Source organism: Mustela putorius, unplaced genomic scaffold (assembly GCF_011764305.1).
Source record: "Mustela putorius furo isolate JIRA1106 unplaced genomic scaffold, ASM1176430v1.1 tig00000281_pilon_pilon_pilon, whole genome shotgun sequence".
Lineage (NCBI taxonomy): Eukaryota > Metazoa > Chordata > Mammalia > Carnivora > Mustelidae > Mustela > Mustela putorius.
This window is the reverse complement of record NW_025421343.1, coordinates 32,570,262-32,588,764: the sequence shown is the minus strand read 5'-3', so window position 1 is coordinate 32,588,764 and position 18,503 is coordinate 32,570,262. Positions and strand designations below refer to the sequence as shown.

At 57.2% G+C, this 18,503-nt stretch overlaps 1 protein-coding gene across 3 annotated transcripts in view; it reads left to right on the top strand.

Moving 5' to 3' along the window:
• Positions 1 to 16,970, top strand: part of KLHL29 (kelch like family member 29) — a 297,199-nt gene extending 280,229 nt beyond the window's left edge. For all 3 annotated transcript variants that reach the window (XM_045079323.1, XM_045079322.1, XM_013052954.2), the window contains 8 exons: positions 2,644 to 2,846; positions 3,651 to 3,910; positions 6,192 to 6,390; positions 6,546 to 6,728; positions 6,914 to 7,094; positions 12,478 to 12,671; positions 13,041 to 13,185; positions 14,805 to 16,970. In XM_045079323.1, the coding sequence (XP_044935258.1) occupies positions 2,644 to 2,846; positions 3,651 to 3,910; positions 6,192 to 6,390; positions 6,546 to 6,728; positions 6,914 to 7,094; positions 12,478 to 12,671; positions 13,041 to 13,185; positions 14,805 to 14,988 (1,549 nt within the window). In that variant the 3' untranslated portion in view covers positions 14,989 to 16,970. The remainder of the gene's footprint in view (positions 1 to 2,643; positions 2,847 to 3,650; positions 3,911 to 6,191; positions 6,391 to 6,545; positions 6,729 to 6,913; positions 7,095 to 12,477; positions 12,672 to 13,040; positions 13,186 to 14,804) is intronic.
• The last annotated feature ends 1,533 nt before the right edge of the window (positions 16,971 to 18,503 follow it).

The window sequence follows — 18,503 nt, the reverse complement described above, 5'->3', positions numbered from 1 at the left end:
GAAAGTCACCACAGGCCTCCCTCGGCCCCACAGCTGTGTGGACCGTAAACACATACGTGCAGATGAGCTACATAAGACCTCCCAGCCAGGAGCCTCCCCACTACAGATCTTGAACTCAGCCACCCGACAAAGCTTCCATGATGTTCCCAAATATTCCACCATAACCGAGGGGAATGGTCATTCTGCCCGTGGCGTGGCATCTGGCCCCAGGGACCTCCACCCACTCCCCAGCTTCCCATGGGCAGCCCTCGCAGGGGTGCTGAAGGAGCGGCCCACAGCTGTGCATCACAGGGGCCGTGGGCCTCACCAACCCTGGACCGCACCTCTGATGACCAACACCCCATGGGCCTCCTCACATCGTCCCCACACTCCTTGGCCATGCAGGCAGCATGCTGTCCTTGGGGTCCTCTCCTCGGCTCAGGCTCGGGGCAGGACAAGCATCTCCCACAAGCATAGCCACACGTGTCCCACCAGACTCCACACTCAGGGTCGTGGGCCCCCCCACCCTGGCCCTCCATCTGCCCAATACCTCTCCCCACAGGGTCAGGCTGGGGGTTCTCGGGGTCATGTGTCACGTGCACTCCAGTGTGTGTGTGTGTGTGCGTGTGTGCGCACAGCTGAAGTCCACCGCAGCTCATCACCGAGTTGGATCTCCTCTGCAGCAGAACCATAGGTGGACAGGAGGGCTGAGCCGAGGTGGAAGTAGCAGTGGCTGGGGGAACTTGGGAGAATGTGAGCAGCCTGACTTTAGCCTCATATGCCCTGCCCTGGCTGTGGCCCAGTGGGACCTCCGCAGAGTATGAAGGGTGTGAGGAAAAAAGGCCAGGCAGCAGCATGTAGGAATGAAAGCAGAGACCGCCAAGCCGAGTAAGAGGTTGACCAGATGGCCCTGGAGGAGTTCGATTTCTGTGCTTTCAAGTGATCCCATAATGAACTATTTTTATACTTAACAAAATTACCCAGGCATGAAAATCTGTCCTGACAGCAGTGTTAACACAGTGTATTAAGTCACTTGAAAAGTCACACACCCCGTGTATGTCTATGGTTTTGAGAAGGGGCTATGCTCAGACCCTCGGCTTAGCTAGGCCTGTTCCCTTTCAGCTTTACCCGCCAAGCCTGGTGGCAGGGCCCCTGCGGACCCTGGTCGCACGAGCCATGCTGTGGGGAGGGGAGCCCCAAACGATGAGTCGCAGCTCATCTGTTCACTGCCCCGTCTTATTGGTGCCTTAAAAGCCTTTGGTGGCCGGACTGCAGAGAATGTTGCTCTCATGGGTTCATTTCAGGTTCTGTGGGGTAGAGCAGAGTCTCCTGGGCAAGGCGTTTTCCAGCCTCTGTTGTATAAACTCTCCATGGAACTCTAGACTTCATCTAGTTCAGTCCTTGTTTTGCAGAAGAGGAGCCTGAGGGCCAGAGAGGCAAGGTGACCCACCTGTCCGTGGCAGGGCGGGGGCACACAGGTCCCCTAGCTCCCTCCCCACCCAGGAGTCAGCCTCTCTCGGGGGCTGCAGCTGCTGGACACCCCCACACTCCCACTGTTGGCCACAGGGGTGCCCAAGGGACCTATCACGAGAGTCTTGCCCCCTGGCCTCCTCTGGAGGAGAGAGAGGGCAGGGGTCATTGCCCAGCTCAGGCAGGACCAAGCAGGACTGGTCAGAGCGGCCGAGATGGGGTGCCAAGCCAATCACCTCTGAAAAACCTGCCTCCTGACTCTTAACGCTCTGGGTGTCTTTCCTCCTGGTCACTTCGGTATTGTGTGATTTTTGCTTCATCTTATCTGTTTCCTTCCAGGTCCAGCTTTAGGGCGCGGCTGCCAGGCCTTAGGAGCCTTTGCAATGGTTTCGTATTTCTATAGACACCAGATATGAACATATTTATATATTTGTGTCCCTCCCCCGCTCCCCCCCCAGTTCACAAGCCCGATGCACACTCGACACGCAGGCCACTCTGACTTCTGACCCCGTGTTCCATGTGGCAGGAGGGCCCCGCCCCGGGCCAGGTCCCAGGTCATGGCTGCTGGCTGTCTGTGGCGGAAGTCCTTGGTTGTTTCCCTCCCCCTCCCCCCAGCTCTAACCATTCTGTCCGTCTATCTCGTCTCGTCCTCAGTTTCAAAGCAATGTCATGAAGGGCTTCCTTTCCATGCCTAAAAGGAAACAATATGTTTTTGGGGTTGGAGTCAGGGTTCCGGGACAGCTTGGGGCGATCGAGGGACGTCTCTGGATTGGCCGTGTTCACCGCCAGCTGGGGGGCCCGGTCACACGGGCGGCTCCCCGCTCGGAGGCAGCCGGGCCCCCCCAGGACGGGACACAGGAGCCAGCTTCAGGGCGGAGCCGTATTGTTTCCCTTTGAGGCCAGTCCCGGTCCTTGCCCCCACCCACAGCTCATGCTTCTTGATTTGCATCTTTTTTTGCATGGACATGCCAAGTAGTGATAAGCAGGGTTTTCTGTTCTTTTGGGCGTCTCTGGTCAGACTCTTCTCTTTCAGATCCTGTGTCAGGCCGTTAGGTTCAGGTGTGTCATTGCTGTGTCCCTTGAGTCCTAAAATGAAGGGCGTGACCGAGGCGTGCAGAGAGATGTAGCCCTGTGAGGAGGCGGCGCCGTGGCCGCAGGGCGGCAGGTAAGGGACACCCTGGTCTCTGTGCCTAGGTCGGTGCCAGATGGCAGCCAGTGCGGCCGGGAGAAGCTGGAGCTCGTCCTGTCCAACCTGCAGGCCGACGTCCTCGAGCTGCTGCTGGAGTTTGTGTACACGGGCTCCCTGGTCATCGACTCCGCCAACGCCAAGACGCTGCTGGAGGCGGCCAGCAAGTTCCAGTTCCACACCTTCTGCAAAGTCTGTGTGTCCTTTCTCGGTGAGTCCGGACAGGGGGGCATGGGTTGCCTGGAGGGAATGGCACGGATGGGCCCACTGGGTGGCTCAGGGGGTTAAGCATCTGCCTTCGGCTCAGGTCACGATCCAGAGGTCCTGGGATCAAACCCCACATCGGGCTCTCTGCTCAGCGGGAGCCTGCTTCTCCCTCTCCCTCTGCCGGCTACTCTGCCTACTTGTGCTCTCCATTTCTCTGTCAAATAAATAAATAAATAAAATCTTAAAAAAAAGAAAGAAAGAAAGAAAAAAAAAATTTGAACAACTGTATTCGGGCACAGACCCAGACACGTTCAGACTAGAATAACCATTTGCCAGACCTCAGGAGAGCCTGCTAGACTGTTGCCAGGCCTAGAGGCCAGGATGGGTGAGGCTGAGGCCCATGGGAGGTGGCCGCTGGGCCTGTGAGGGGAGTTACCGCTGGGGCGACCCTAAAGTGAGAGCCTGTCCCAGTTTCCACACGACCCTTGCTCCCAGCCCAGGCCCAAGCTCTGAGGCCCACAGCCCTGAGGGAGCACCAGGCCGCGCACTGACGCCCCATGCCTCGCTCTCAGTCCTTCTGGTGGGACCTGCCGGAGTGGAGCGAGGCCCCGGGGGAGGCAGCCTGTGGCGGGGCAGAGGAAAACCCAGAGGGTCGAGCCACAGCCCCAGGGATGCGGGGACCCCGGATGCTGAAGGCAAGTCGCAAGAGGGACGCCGGCTCCGAGAGAGATCCAGAGTGCAGGTGATAGGAGCAGAGGGCCACCCCTCCAGGGCCCTGTGCTCAGTGGACCTATGCTCTTGCCCCCAGAGAAGCAGCTGACGGCCAGCAACTGCCTGGGGGTCCTGGCCATGGCCGAGGCCATGCAGTGCAGTGAGCTCTACCACATGGCCAAGGCCTTCGCGCTGCAGATCTTCCCTGAGGTGGCGGCCCAGGAGGAGATCCTCAGCATCTCCAAGGATGACTTCATCGCCTACATCTCCAATGACAGCCTCAACACCAAGGCCGAGGAGCTAGTGTATGAGACTGTCATCAAATGGATCAGGAAGGACCCCGTGTCCCGAGCGCAGGTAGCCCCCCCCCCACCCTGCTCGCCCCTTCCCCCTGGGTCTGGGGTCCTGTGCAAGGATGACGTCAGGAGCCAAGGACGGAGGGAGGTGGAGGAAGCAGGACCTCCTGGGAGACCATCAGTGGGAGCCCAAAGGAGCCAATAGGCCTGGGCAGAGGGAGGCCAGAGCCATTCCCGTGGGCTGCAGAGAGATGAAGACGGGGAGGACAGGCGGGACGTCAGTCACCGGGGGGTCCCGGGGCTGGCCTTGCACCTGAAGGAGCCTCAGACCAGCCAGAGGCCGCAGGACCTGCAGGGAGAAGCGGGGACCCTGGGCCTCCTGTGAGCTCAGCCCCGGCAGGAGGAGCCGTGGAAACCATGCTGGGGCTGGGAAGCCACTGCACACGTCACAGGAGGGGAGGCAAGGCCCTCAGAGGGGACAGCTGGAGAAATCGGAGCCAGAATCCAGGGCAGAAGGAAAGGAGGGCCGGGTCCCCGGGCCGGGCGTCCGAGTCACCGGAGAGCTCTCCCATCCCAGCGGGATCTCTGGGGCAGAAAGCACTGGCTAAAGGCCTTGCTCAGAGTGGAACTGCCTTGATTCTAACGCATGAGGGGCCCCCAGCAGTGAGTACAGACGCAGGTAGCTTCAGGAGTGCTCAGAGGCCACCTGGAGCGCCGCCAAGGGGAGGTCAGAGTCAGGGAGGGAGGCCAGGACCCAGAGCTCCCAGCAGCGGGTGCGCATGGCAAGGGCACTTCGTCGCATGGGGAGCAAGAAGCGGCACGGGGGAGGGAAGGACGGCCAGGCGCTGGGACCAGCAGCATGCGGCGCTCCACCGGGGCAGGGCCCGGCCGCTAAACCCAAGAGGAGAGGGTCCTCTGATCAGGTGGGGAGGAGGCAGGGGTCCCTGGTGGAGAGAGCAGGCAGTCGGGCTGGACAGCTGTAGTAGTGACTGCCGTCCGCCCCAGCCCCAGTGCTCTGTCTTTGTCTGCGACACGCCTGTGACCGGCGTCCCCCAAGCCCCTCTAATTCGTACACCCCCAAAGCAGTACATCTTGTGTTCCTCCCTTCAGTTCTGCCCATCACCCAAAACAGAAGCCTGGGTCCCTTGCATCCCTTCCATGTCCATTTGGGCCGCACACGGCTGTCACTTTGCCTCCGTATTCCCTCCCGGGAGGGCCGGCTTCCTCTCCGCGTTCAGGCCTGTCATCTCACGGCATTGCTGAGGGGGCTGCCCTGCCTTCTGTCTCCCCCACTCCAAATCAGTCCTACCCTGCAGCCCGAGCGAGCAGTCTTCCTAAAGAACACACGTGACCGTGTAATTTCCTTATGGAGAGCCCCTCGTGAGCTCCGACACGCCCCCTGCGGGACCCAGCACACCAGCCCCGGCAGGCAAGGCGTGGGGCGGTCGGGCTCTGGGCTCCCTCACATCTCCAGCATCATCTCCCCTGTCTGCTCCACCCCCCAACAAAGACCTCGGGCACCCGAGAATAAGTTCCATAGAAGCCCCCAGATGCGATCTTCTCCGTCACGCGCCGTCCACCTGCACCCCAAAACTCCTAAGCAGACTCCTCCTCAGGGCCCCGCTAGCGCCTTCTCCTAACGGATCGTCCCCTTACCTGCATTTTCGCCGTGTGCCCCCGAAACTCAGGGCTTCCCGGCCTTACCGGCACTCTGGCCGTTATGAATGGTTGGCGAACCATTTGTTGCATGCAACCAAAGCCAAGTGGTGAGCAAAGAGTTTGCCAGGCAGGAGGGGGTCCCAGTCAGTTCGTGAAAAGCCTTCAGTGCAGGTGAGAGAGTCCACGTGCCCGTCTGAGGCCATGGGGTGCCACTCAAGGGGTCTCTAGATATTGGGGAGACGTAGGCTCTGACGGGTGTGACTTGCAGGCCTCGTGGTCACTCTCAGCCTTCCTGGGCTCTCCCACCTGTTCCTGACTTCCTGCCCCCATGTATACGTCTTCGGGGCTCAGGAGCCCCATTTCAGGCCCCCGCAGCCTGCGGTGAAGCCGAGCCCCAGGCCCTGGGAGGAGGCAGGAATGAGGTGCCAGAGAGCTGGATGGGTGGTTCGCCCCGGGCTCAGCTACAGCACACCCAACCTCCAGTCCTCACCTCTGGCTGATGGGAGGGCCCCCCATCACTCTCTAGGCCAGGGTGAGCCGTGTCTACACTGTCCAACCAGACACAGACGAGTTTCCTGTGTGGGACCGTACCCCGCCCGTCCTTCCTTTCTTCCCAGTACGACTCGCCCAGAGGCGGCTCGACCGTATAATCTCACCCACCCTGTGTCTCCCTGACCCCGCAGTACGCGGCGGAGCTCCTGGCCGTGGTCCGCCTCCCCTTCATCCACCCCAGCTACCTGCTCAACGTGGTGGACAACGAGGAGCTCATCAAGTCGTCAGAAGCCTGTCGGGACCTGGTCAACGAAGCCAAGCGCTACCACATGCTGCCCCACGCCCGCCAGGAGATGCAGACGCCCCGAACCCGGCCCCGCCTCTCCGCAGGTATCGAGGGACGGGCCTCCCGCGCCCCAAAAGCGGGTGCCGTGGGGTCAGCCCGACTCTGGGCCGGCCCCCCACCCCGTTCCCCAAGAGGCACCAGGCGCGGCGGCCGACAGCGTGGGGTTGTGTCCGAAGGCTGGGCATCGGTGTCCCTGCAGGTGTGGCCGAGGTCATAGTGCTGGTTGGGGGCCGTCAGATGGTGGGGATGACCCAGCGCTCCCTGGTGGCCGTCACCTGCTGGAACCCGCAGAACAACAAGTGGTACCCCCTGGCCTCGCTGCCTTTCTATGACCGAGAGTTCTTCAGCGTAGTGAGTGCCGGGGACAACATCTACCTCTCAGGTGAGGCCCCGCGGGGCTGGGCTGGGGGCCGAACACAGACTTTCCGGGGGGCTCCTCTCCCCACCCCAGGGCTAAGGAAAGCCAGAGCCCGGAAAGGGCCACTTTGCAGGTGAAAGCCTCTCTCCCCGCCTGTCCTCCGGCCCATCCTCACTCCCGCCCGCTCTCTGCACCTGTACTTCCTGCAGGGGGCATGGAATCGGGGGTGACGCTGGCCGATGTCTGGTGCTACATGTCCCTGCTCGATAACTGGAACCTCGTCTCCAGAATGACGGTCCCCCGCTGTCGGCACAACAGCCTGGTCTACGACGGGAAGATTTACACCCTCGGAGGACTCGGCGTGGCAGGCAACGTGGACCACGTGGAGAGGTAAGCCACGGGGATGGGAGCGAAGATCGCTTTGCTCCTGCCGCGAGCACGCGCCCAGCTGGGGCCAAGGGGAAAGGACGTTTATAAGGTGACGGTCGCGGGCTCTTCAAACACAGCAAAGAGGGAGGAGGGAGGACAGCGAGAGGGCAGCCGGAAGGATGACAGCCGCCACCGCTGAGACGGGGCACTCTTGTCCCATTCAGGCGTCAGACAAGCTGGAGGCAAGAGACCCACTGTGGGCTTGGCTGGTCTCACCAGACATCTAGGAGGTGCCCCAGGCCTGGAGGTACCAGTCCAGAGCCTGGCAGGGGTGGGGGGCAAGGCTGCGGCCGACAGCCCAGACGGGAGGATGCCGCGTCCGTGGCCGGGCCTCCACATCCCTGCCACATCGGGGAGCCCCTGCCTCCCTCTTTCCCACCCATCCCGGGAAAGCTGCTTTCAACACGGGGAATGGTCGCCGCACGCAGGGCTGGCCAACCATCTGGAATTCTCCAGAAACAGACACAAAGCAAAGGGCCGGAGAACAGTGTGTGTGAGCCTGCCCTCTGCTGGAAGTCCCGGGCTGGCCTCCTCCCTGAGTCCCACGGACCACAGAGGGTCGGGATCAGGGATAGAGGCTGGGCTGGGGGTGGGGGAGTGGGGTGAGGCAGCCACAGGCTGAGGTGGGCCCTTCCCAGGGTGGAAATACTTCATCTTCCCCCTTGAGCTGGAGACCATTCTTGCCGAGAATGGACGCCTGGGGGAGAAGAACTCAGAAGACTAGTGAGTCAGCAGCAAGCAAGGGGGAGCCTCAGAGCAGCCCCGCGTTTGGAGAAACTAGTGCCCCCAAGAGGGGCAAGTTAGGCTGAGCCGGCCCCAGGTCCCAGCCCAGGAGGGCGCTGCTGAGATCACCAGAGCCTCTTCTCCACATCCTCTCCCGCGGCTTGCCCACCATCCTAGGCCCACGTCATCAGCTGTCACAGAAAGCACAACTGTCCATGTGACAACATTTTGCCCCTGGACCCACACGTACCCCTCAATTTGTATTTTTCCCTCGGTGGCTAATTGGACACTTGACAAATGTTACAGCCGAGAGAGTTTCAGAGTGAGACAAGCTCTGGATGTTCACTGTGGGCTTTTAACTCCCCCAAGTGGAGCCTAGAGATGGCTCAGTAACGACATCTAATTGTCATATTGATTTGGAGTTAATGGGGAATCCCTGTGTGATTATGAGGATATTAACAGTGCTGCTGAACCTGGGTCAGCCCTGATGCTGACGGCCTTCAGTGGGGCCCGCTGCACGGCCCTCGCATCCCAGGGCTTCCAGAAGCACCAGCTTCCAGCCGTTTGTCATCCCATAATAAACACATGAAAAAGGAGACGTTTTCTATGTAGGAGTAAACTGAGCAAGATCTGTCATCCTGTCTTGCTTTTGTCAGCTATTTTTAATCTCCTAAGATGCTGATTACTCATCTTGCAAACTTATACTTGTTGATAGATACAGGGATTTGTTCGAGGATCAAATGCACCAAGAGGAGGGAAAGACTTTTTTACTTCCCTTAGGCTCGGGAGCAATTCTCCAAGGCCCGGTAGCAGCCTCTACCCGCCTTTCCTGGGGGACTGGGCCTTTGTGCCACTAAGAAATATCAGCCAGGTCATCGTGTGAGCAAGACCAGCCCAGGAACCTTGGTAGATGGGGGAGCCGTCCAGGATGGCAAGGGGCCCTGAGCCCTCCAGCCCTCTGGTATCCGGCGGCTGTCCTTGCAGGGACAGGACGTGGACCCGAAGACCCCTGGGTGGTGTGCCCGCAGGCAGGGTGGAGGACACAGGCAGAGGGGACGCCCACTGCCTCCCGAGAAACATAGCTGCCTGCAGCCCCTTCGGGCAAGTAATTTCTGCGCCACATGGTGGCAATGATGAGAATTCAGGGTGACAAGAAGGTCAGGGTAATGGGGACAGACACGAGGGTGCTTTGTTCCCCGGGAGGCACTAATGGTACAAATTGCTCTTATATTGATAATGAATGAGATATATGGTACATTATAATTATATTACATTACTGTATTACAGGAATAGAGCAAGATTATATAATTATAGATTAAAACAACAGTGCAACAGACAAACCTGTATTATATCATTATATAAATAACTGGGTCTAATACTTCCTAGCAATATATTGCACGAGCTGTGGTTACCGGATAAATGATAGCAGAGTGCCTCACTCCACAGGGTCATTTGCATGTCATTAGCATATCCTTCTCAAGCAGGAAGCTGACAGATTGAGCTGACGGAGGGCTTGTGGCTTGGCAATCAGCCACCTGGAATAACAAGCTCTGGGGAAATTCGCATTTGGCGGAATGTGCCATTATACCGAAAGCCTGAAGACTAACAGCCACATAATCTTCCACTGTCACCCAGCTCCTTCTGCAGGAGCTCTTTGGATCTCTGCCATATTGGCTAAAAAAAAAACATATCTGAACTTCTGACACTGTCCAAAAAGACACTTACTCCATTGCCTACTGGCCACATATCATTCGTCCGGAACTTAATGGAATCAGCCCCTGCTGCCCCGTAAGGTACCTCAGCCTCTTCTCGAATCCTGAGTCTTGACAGGCACAGAGCTGGACGTCTTCCCACTGTGCCCCTCCTCCCTGTCTCAGGGCCCGGGGCACCGGCTGGGAGAGGCCAGTCCTGGATCACTAAGCCATGACCTTGTTATGGCTCCTGCCCCCAAGGATCCTCATGAGGAAAAGCAGGCCCCGCAAGCTTCCCAGGATAGGTGTACTGGTTAAAAAAAAAAAAAAAAAAAAAAAAAACCAGCCCACAGGGGAAGCCCTGCCCGGAGTCCAGAACAGGCAAAAGAGCCATGTGGTGAGTGGGAGACGGGCCACCAAGAAGGTCCAGAGTGAGTGCTTGTGAGAGCAGCCCCGCGGGGACAGTTGACGGAGTTGCCGGGAACAGAGACCCAAAAGGTGCCCAGGTAGACCTCAGATACCCTAGGTCCTTGGCTGGTCTGTCAGATCCCACGTCTGTCTCTCTCATCGGCTCCCTGTGGTCATTTTTGTCGCTGCTTTTGTCTGGTATTCACATTTCTGCACATTTTGTCGCTTCCCCGTGCTCGTGCTTTGCCCTGCCATACATGTGCCACAGGTCTCTGCGGCCCTATAACTCTGCCCCTTCTCCGTGTCTTCCCTTGGGGCTGAGCGCTGGTGGAGAAAATGCCACCGTCTGGTAGATGGGCCCCACTCCAGACTGAAGTCTTCCGATGTCTACCGGGTCCTTCGTGCTGCAGGCCCCTTGTCAGCAGTTTGGCCAGCTCTCAACAACTTGTGTTTGTCATCTCCACCTCCCCCATCAAGGCTTTTATCCCATGGACACCGATATCCCGCCAACACTGACTCCAGCTTCACAGAGCTGGTGACGTCATCCGGCAAGACGTCTCTCCTCTCCCGGCCATTGCTCCTGCCCGACACACCCTCCTCTCTCACTCACACAAGCCCTTCCTCGCTCATGCCCGCGTGGACACCACCTCCCTCTCCACTCTGGGTGCAACCTGCATCCCACCAAAAGCCTCCTCCAACCAGCTCTCTCCTCTCTTCCGTCTGTATTTTATCTCTCTTTATCCATTTGGGCTCCTTCTACCATTCTGTAAACACAAGTAAACCTCTCCCCCTAAAATGAAAACAAAAGCCATGGTGCCCTGGAGCCCATTCATACTGGCTCCTGAGACATGACTGGTACCTTTTTTAGGCACTGTGCAAGCCAGTTGTTAGTTACAGATCTTACTAAAAATCAAATCATATAGACTTAGAACTAAATAAATTATATTAAAAACAAAGATAACCCATACTCAAAACTCACCACTACACTTTTCTTTTTTTCTGTATTCTCTACAATCTGTGCTCTGGAGGTTAGACGTGTCTGCTGTGTCTCTATGCGGTGGGGATTCTGTCCAGTGGTCCGCCGCAGCACGTCTCTTCCCAGTGCCACGTTCCCTGTGCCCTTGGTAGCTTGAAATCGGCCGAGAGAGGGTTCACATCACAGAAAGCAGCAAGTGCTGCCTAGCAGGTCTTTTTCCCTGGGGAGCTTGTTTTTAGACGTCTATCAGCACGCGCCAAGGAAAGCCATCTCTTAGCCCCGCAGACCTTTCCAGGCTCCACTTTCTCTGCCCCTTTTCCCATCTGAGTTTCATCCACAAGAAGTCTCTACCTGTCGTGTCCACTGCCTCCCTTCCCATTCATCCTCGATACGGAAATAGCTCTGCACCTCCCAGTCCACTTAAAGTCTCCTTGATAGGACCTCCAGGAACCTGCTGGGGACTTCTTGAACTCCCATAACATCCCCCACCCACGGAGCTGTGCCCTGTGCGGTGCCGCCACTCTTCTGAGGACCCCCTCCTTAGCTCCCCACTTAAAGGCCAAGGTTTCCCCCCGCGAGTGTCCTCAGCCTTATTCTCGCCCACACGCTGCCTGTGCAGTTCCTGACCTTCAGTTTCCATCTCTGTGCCCATGAGCCCAATGCAGAATACGTAGGCCACACGTCCACTGCAGCCACCCCCCGCCACACCTCCCCGGTTGGTTACCACGGGTCCTGTAAACTCCCCATCAATAAAACTGAAATCATCTATCTCCTCCAAACTCCCCAACCTCAGTTCCCTGTCGCCTGAGTAGTGCTCCCTCCTTCCCGTTTCCCGCACCAGAGACCCTGAGTCGTCCTGGGTAACTAACTCTGCCTGCCTTCGCGGCAACGTCAGTTAACGACTGAACCCCCCAGTCCGTCTCTCCTTCTGTCCCCTCTTCCTCTTGTCCCTCCCTGGTCCAGCCCACTGTTCCCCCAGCTTCCAGCCCAGAGCCTGCATATACAGCAAATGCTCAGGGCAGCCCTGTCGGGCAAAAACGGTAGGAACGAGCTGGACAGAGAAGGCTGAAGGGGCCTAGAAGCTGGGGAGCCCTGTGTGAGCCAAGGAAAGGAGACGAGAAGCTGCGTAGAGGTCGTGGCAGGCAAACAAGAGCCCGCTGAGGTTCAGGAGGACGACTGCGAAGGCCAGGATGGGCCAGATCCCAGGTGGCCTTGAGTGATTCATCCCAAGTCCCCCCAGATGTGTGTGGTCCCGGGCTGGGCTAGGGATGCCAAGGGCAGGAAGCAGATGCTGGCGCCCCTCCCCCCATGCCCGCTGCCCGGCACAAGGCCCACCGCTGATGCTGGGCTCTCGACCCCCTCCCCGCCCCGTGGCCCGCTGCCCAGCACAAGGCCCACCGCCGATGCTGGGCTCTCGACCCCCCCCATGCCCGCTGCCCGGCACAAGGCCCACCGCTGATGCTGGGCTCTCGACCCCGCCCCCGTACCCGCTGCCCGGCACGAGGCCCACCGCTGATGCTGGGCTCTTGTTCTCCCCTCTCCCCAGGTACGACACCATTACCAACCAATGGGAGGCCGTGGCCCCTCTGCCCAAGGCCGTGCACTCTGCGGCAGCCACGGTGTGCGGCGGCAAGATCTACGTGTTCGGGGGCGTAAACGAGGCGGGCAGAGCTGCGGGGGTCCTCCAGTCTTACGTTCCACAGACCAACACGTGGAGCTTTATCGAGTCCCCGATGATCGGTGAGAAGCAGCCCTCCGCTCCCCCCTCCCCGCCTCCCCTTGAGCTTCGTCTCAGTGTCCCAAGCCCAGAAGGCCCACTAAGCCCTGTGGTTCTGCAGACCCCGGTCTGGGGGCTGGGAGGGGGCTGGGAGAGGGAGGCAGGCCGCCAGGCCCGGCAGAGCCGCAGACTCCACTTGTCTGGGTGACAGGCAAGCTGGTCCGTGTGCTGGCTGCCCCCTGGGCCCGGGCCTTGTCCTCGGGTTAACGGCTGATGGTGGAGCCGTCCTCTGCCAGAGCCCGTCCTCTGGAGGCCTTTCTGGCGAAGGAAGGGGTGGAGAGGGGGTGGCCCAGAAGAGATGCCCTGACCTGCCTGCTGTGTTCTCCTGGCAGACAACAAGTACGCTCCCGCCGTCACGCTCAATGGCTTCGTGTTCATCCTGGGCGGGGCGTATGCCAGAGCCACCACCATCTACGACCCCGAGAAAGGGAACATTAAGGCAGGCCCAAACATGAATCACTCCCGGCAGTTCTGCAGGTGAGGGCCGCGGGAACTCTGCCGGCGGGGGGGGGGGGGGGGGCGGGGAGGGAAAGCCAGTAGGAATGGTCTGAGCACCAGAACGGCTGCCCGCCCTCCGATTCGAGCAGCAGCACCCTCCGACCACAGGCCCCACCCAGTGGCCCCAGCTGACCCGTCTCCAAGCCAGAAATGGAGGGCTTCGTACAGGGACCAACCCCAGGTCCTTGCGGCCACACCTTCTCCGGGTATAGGACAGCTGTCCCCCGGGACCACCTGCCCCATCACAGACGAGAGGCAATGCCAGGTCTCACCTGTGCAGCACCTCACATGGGACAAGTGGCCTCCCAAGGGACGCTCTGACCGCCGATCCAGGGAGTGGTATGAGGCCTGGCTGCCTTGGAGTCTCAGAGCTGACAGGGCAGGAACACACCCGGACCAGCAGCCATGGGAAGAGAGAGTAGGGGCAGTTCTCCTACTGATGAGGCAGGCAGTTGAGCTAGATACCCTCTAAGTGCCTAGAGCAGGAAGGTTCTACAGTTCTCGGGCCTCCCCCCCCACCGTCGCACACTCCAGGCAATGGCGCGTACGGGCAATTCTGACCACACTGGCCTCAGACTGGCCTTTGGGCACCACCTGTGGGGAGGACTTGCGTGCCTCCTTGGAAACTCAAATTGGGCCCAGAAAGACTTAATGCCTGTGAGGAGATGTCAGCTAGGTCTGGCAAGAGAAGCAGGGGGGAAATGTGCCTCCAAGGGAGAAATCTAAGGGCCCCAGGGGGCAGGCAACTACAGGGCAGAAGGCTGGAAACTTCAGGTAAGATGTCTAGCCCGGCCCGTTCCGTTCTAGGCTCAGAACTGCAGAGAGAGGTGGCAACTTGGCAAGGGTATCTGTGCAGCTTCAGGGGACGGTGAAGACGACAGGGCCGTTAGCGAAAGTGTGGGAGGACAGGGGGCCAGGTGCATGGATCTAGCCGGGCGTGGGATGGGGTGGCCAAGATGCAGGGAGACAGGAGGGGCAGATGGGAGCAGGGTGTGGTGCTCTCGCCGGGAGAGCCGCATGGAACCGGGTCAGCATCCCGGGTTGCCATGGCAACCACCCCGCTGAGAGGACGCTGGCCCGGCAGTCACTGGTGGGCAGCACCACCAGGCCACCGTGCTCCACAATCCCAGCAGGGAGCTTGGAGTCTAAATGTCCCAGTCGAGGAGTCAGCAGCCTTCAGTTAGGACTTAGCTCCTCTCTCCTGTCTGCCATCACCCTGGTGACCTGTGTTCTCAACCTGATTGGGACCGTTGAAACCTCTCTGTTCAAGCAACACACAGTGCCGCTCAGTAAACGGAATCGAGAGCCTGTACATGAGGCCGTGCTCCCGGCCACCTTTTGGGGGTCCGGCAGGTGCCGGGGTGTCCCCACGGCTGGGGGGGCCGCAGACACACGGCATCCGCGACCGGCCCTAGAGGGAAAGCTGTCTTCCTGCAGCTGCTCGGGTCATGGGGCAGAGGCAAACCATGAGATCCCTTACACCTTTCGCAAAGGGGGAGCAGGGAGGCCGCCCGCCCCGGGACAGGGTATTAAGCATCCAGCTCCAGGCCCAAGGGGGGGCGTGAAAGGGCTAACCCTCTCCCCGCTCTCCCCCACAGCGCCGTGGTGCTTGATGGCAAGATCTATGCCACGGGCGGCATCGTTAGCAGCGAGGGGCCTGCCCTGGGCAACATGGAAGCCTACGAGCCCGCGACCAACACGTGGGCCCTCCTGCCCCACATGCCCTGCCCTGTATTCAGACACGGCTGCGTCGTCATCAAGAAATACATTCAAAGCGGCTGACGTCCGCAGAAAGCCCGAGCCGGGACTGGTCAAGTCCGGTGAGGCCAATGCAACTCACAACGACCCATGTTCAGCAACACCCGTACGAGGCTGATAGACATGATCAAGGGAATCACTACGCTAAACATTTGGAATACTCTCTACATGGAATGTAGAAAATCATCCTCGCCTTTGGGGGAGACGGGGGCCGAGCGCCCCGCGCGGCAAGGAGCCACCACCATCCGGGCAGCTGGGCCAGGGCGCGCCTGCAAACGCACTTGCTCTGAGCGGAGGTGCTCGCTCTGCCTCGTGCAATAGAGTTTCACATATTTTTCAACTGGGAGAGAGAAGCTGATTTTTTTCCCTTCGGGCAGAGCAAGCTTGATCCCTAAACCACCATAGATCAATTATCCTGTGACAATAGTAGGTGGCAGGCTCTCTTGGAATCAGATCAAAGTGTCCTTATCACTTTGATTCCTACTTTTGTTTTTAACCAATCTACACTTTTCCGTGGCCGAGGGAAGAGAAGGGACAATACTGTGTGAGCGGCACAAGGTCTAGGAGGCTGGGCCGGAAGAGAGGTCCAGCCCCCCACCCCCGACCCCACCGCGCCGAGCCAGACGCGGCTGGAGCGGCCGTTTGGGGGCAGCCGAGGGACAGCCGGGAGAACCTTTGTCCTTCACAGGTTTTTCTACCGTGTTTTTGCTGAAGAGGGACAGGTGACTGTGCTAGCTTTCTCTTGTCCGATATGAATTATTTAGATTTCCAAGGCATTTTCTTGATAAACAAAAAGGCTATTTTTAAGTACGGAGAGGAGGAGGCGGCCATGAGAGGATCCTGCCCTTTGTAGGTAGTGTCAGAGTGGGGCATTTGCTCTAATTTTTTTCTATGTGCAGAATAGAGGATCTCTCCTGGGTGGGGGTGAGGGCCCCCGTTTTATTTTTTAAAAAAAAAATGTAACTCCCAGACAGCCCCATGAAGAGCTGTGCCTCATGGAGGCGGCGTCGAAGAAGATTCTGTTCTAGAAGGAAACCAATTCTGGCTCCCTCCATGAGGTAAAGCTGAGGCCCCAGGCTGGGTGGGAAGGGCAGGCGGGAGGGAGGGAGAATAAATGTCTACAAAGCACAGGAGACTATTTTTGATATTTATAGCTATATATTAAGGCACCTGCCTCAAGAGCTCTCAGGATGGGGACAGCCTTTGTAGACGAGCCACGTCAGCCAAGGCCCGAGGGGCGTGAGCAGAAGCCCTCTTCCTGTAGTGTATTAACCAGAGAAAGGGAAGCCAGGAGGGGGGTCACACCGTGGTTCAGGACGGAGGCCTTCCTGCCGGTCCTCAGACCCTCAAACCTCACGCGCCGATCAGCTTCCATTCCAGGGCAAGAAGAGAGCCGCCGCCACTGCGCTATTTAGGTGAAGTTGGTACCAAATACGCATTGACCATTTTTCTATCCGGGAAGTCAACTTGCCGTCATTTCACGATAGAAACCCATTTCTAAGGAGAAAAAGGACAGGACGTGCTTTCCACCTTCTGGTATTTGACGACACAAAACTCCCAATTCTCACGTCGGCCATCGACTTCTAGCACTACAAGTGTGGCTCCCACTTGGACAAGATACCGAGCTTCGTTATGCAGTTTTTAATATTATTTATTCTTTTAAAAAGTAATAAGCACAAAACTACATACATTGTATGTCATTTAAAGTATTTATGTCAAACAGGGTGCAAGTGTGAACCCAAGGACTGGAGCACAAATTCCTAACTGCCTGGGGCAGGGCTAACATTAGCGTCGGTGTGCGTCTGCCTCCAAAGGAGGTGTTAGTGGTCAGCAAGGCTCAACACAGATGACATTGAAATTCCGTTTCTCTCCTCATTGATCACACTGGAGCAAAACTGGCTATTTCTGTGAATGATTAAAACAGGGTTCTCTGTAATGGTATTGTACATAGTATATGTTTATTGTTAAGTTCTTGTTATATTATAATAAATATATTTATAGATCTAGACTCAGAAGCCACTGGAATGCCTTTGTGTGCCACCATCCTGGCCACAGTGACGAGAAACCCCATGGAGGCCAGCTCCTGCTCTCACCCCTCAGCCATCTGGGCTCTGTTCCAGAGACTTTAGTGCAGACCTTGAGGATGAGAAAGGACAGAACTCCTTAGCAAGGGAACATGCAGACCGACTTTGCTCCACTAAGGATATGCACACAAGGCTTCCCTGGAGAGCAGGGAGGATTGCTCACTCTCTTGCAGGGAAAGAAGTTTCCATTTAACAGGGTAGTAGGAGAAGGAAGATTCACCAGCATTTCATCCATGTGAAGAGCTCCCGCCCGCCCTCAGTCCCCAAATCTCACTAAGACCTAGCGTCATCTTCAAGAAAACATGCGAAGAAGGTAGATCAGGATGGAGGGGAGTGGGAGCTCTTCAGAGGACTTGGCTGAAGCCTCTGGTGCTTGACCAGACCCTTGCCAAATAAATTATCTGCAATGCTATCTCCAGAAACGCCATCCTAGAGGAGACGATGGAGAACATGCAGAAGATTCCAATCAGGAAGAGCTGAAATTATAACCTGTTATAAGAACCGAGCAATAGCTTTGTTAGCTCTTTCCCCAAATCAAGGGAAATGTGTTCTCTGGGCCTAGGAAGAGTCTGTGTACTTTCACCACGAAAGATACGTATGACTGCTCTATCCGGAGCCCGTGTAACATGGAAGGAGTCTCTCTTGCTGGACTGAAGCTACTACTCAGACCAGGCAAGGGTCAGGCACAAAGGAGATGGATCCCTGTGTGTGTGTGTGTGTGTGTGTGTGTGTGTGCATGTGTGAATTAAAAAAAAAAAAAATCATGACCAAAATAAGAAGAAAACAGTCAGGAAAAATGTTTGCACTCCATATGACAAAGGAGTATTATCTTTATTAAAGAGCCCACGTAATTCAATAAGAAAACATTCAGTGATTCTGGCTGTTAAATAGGTCGTAGACAGACCCTGTTAGAGGAAACATTGCTAGTAAGTGCGAGACAAGTTCAACATCGGTAATTATGAAATAATGACACTTCAATAACGAAGTATTATCGTCACCTACTAAATTAGCTTCCGAAACCTAAAAACAAAGCAGGGAGATGCTGGGGGAGCTCCAAGTGTGAACGAGGAGCAGAGAAACTCTTTACTACCAAGGGCTTGGGGAACTGAAATGGCTTCTAGAAAGCAGTGTGGCAGGGGCCATGTATCCGGAGTCTAAAAAGTATCTGACCCAGTAAATCCACTTCTGGGCGCCCATCAGGAAACGTCACCAGCTCCCACCTACTGACTCTAACTTCATGCCAGACACTGTGCTAAGCACTTGAAGCACTGAATCCTTACAATTCTACAAGCTAGGTGCTACAGACAAGCAGCAATATAAACTGTAGGATGCCTATTTGCATGATTGTGATTATGTAAGATACGTATAAAGATATATAAGCTACAAAGATACATAAAATCTGTATATAAAAATAACCAGATGTGCAGTCATAAAACTATTAGTTGTACTGACACA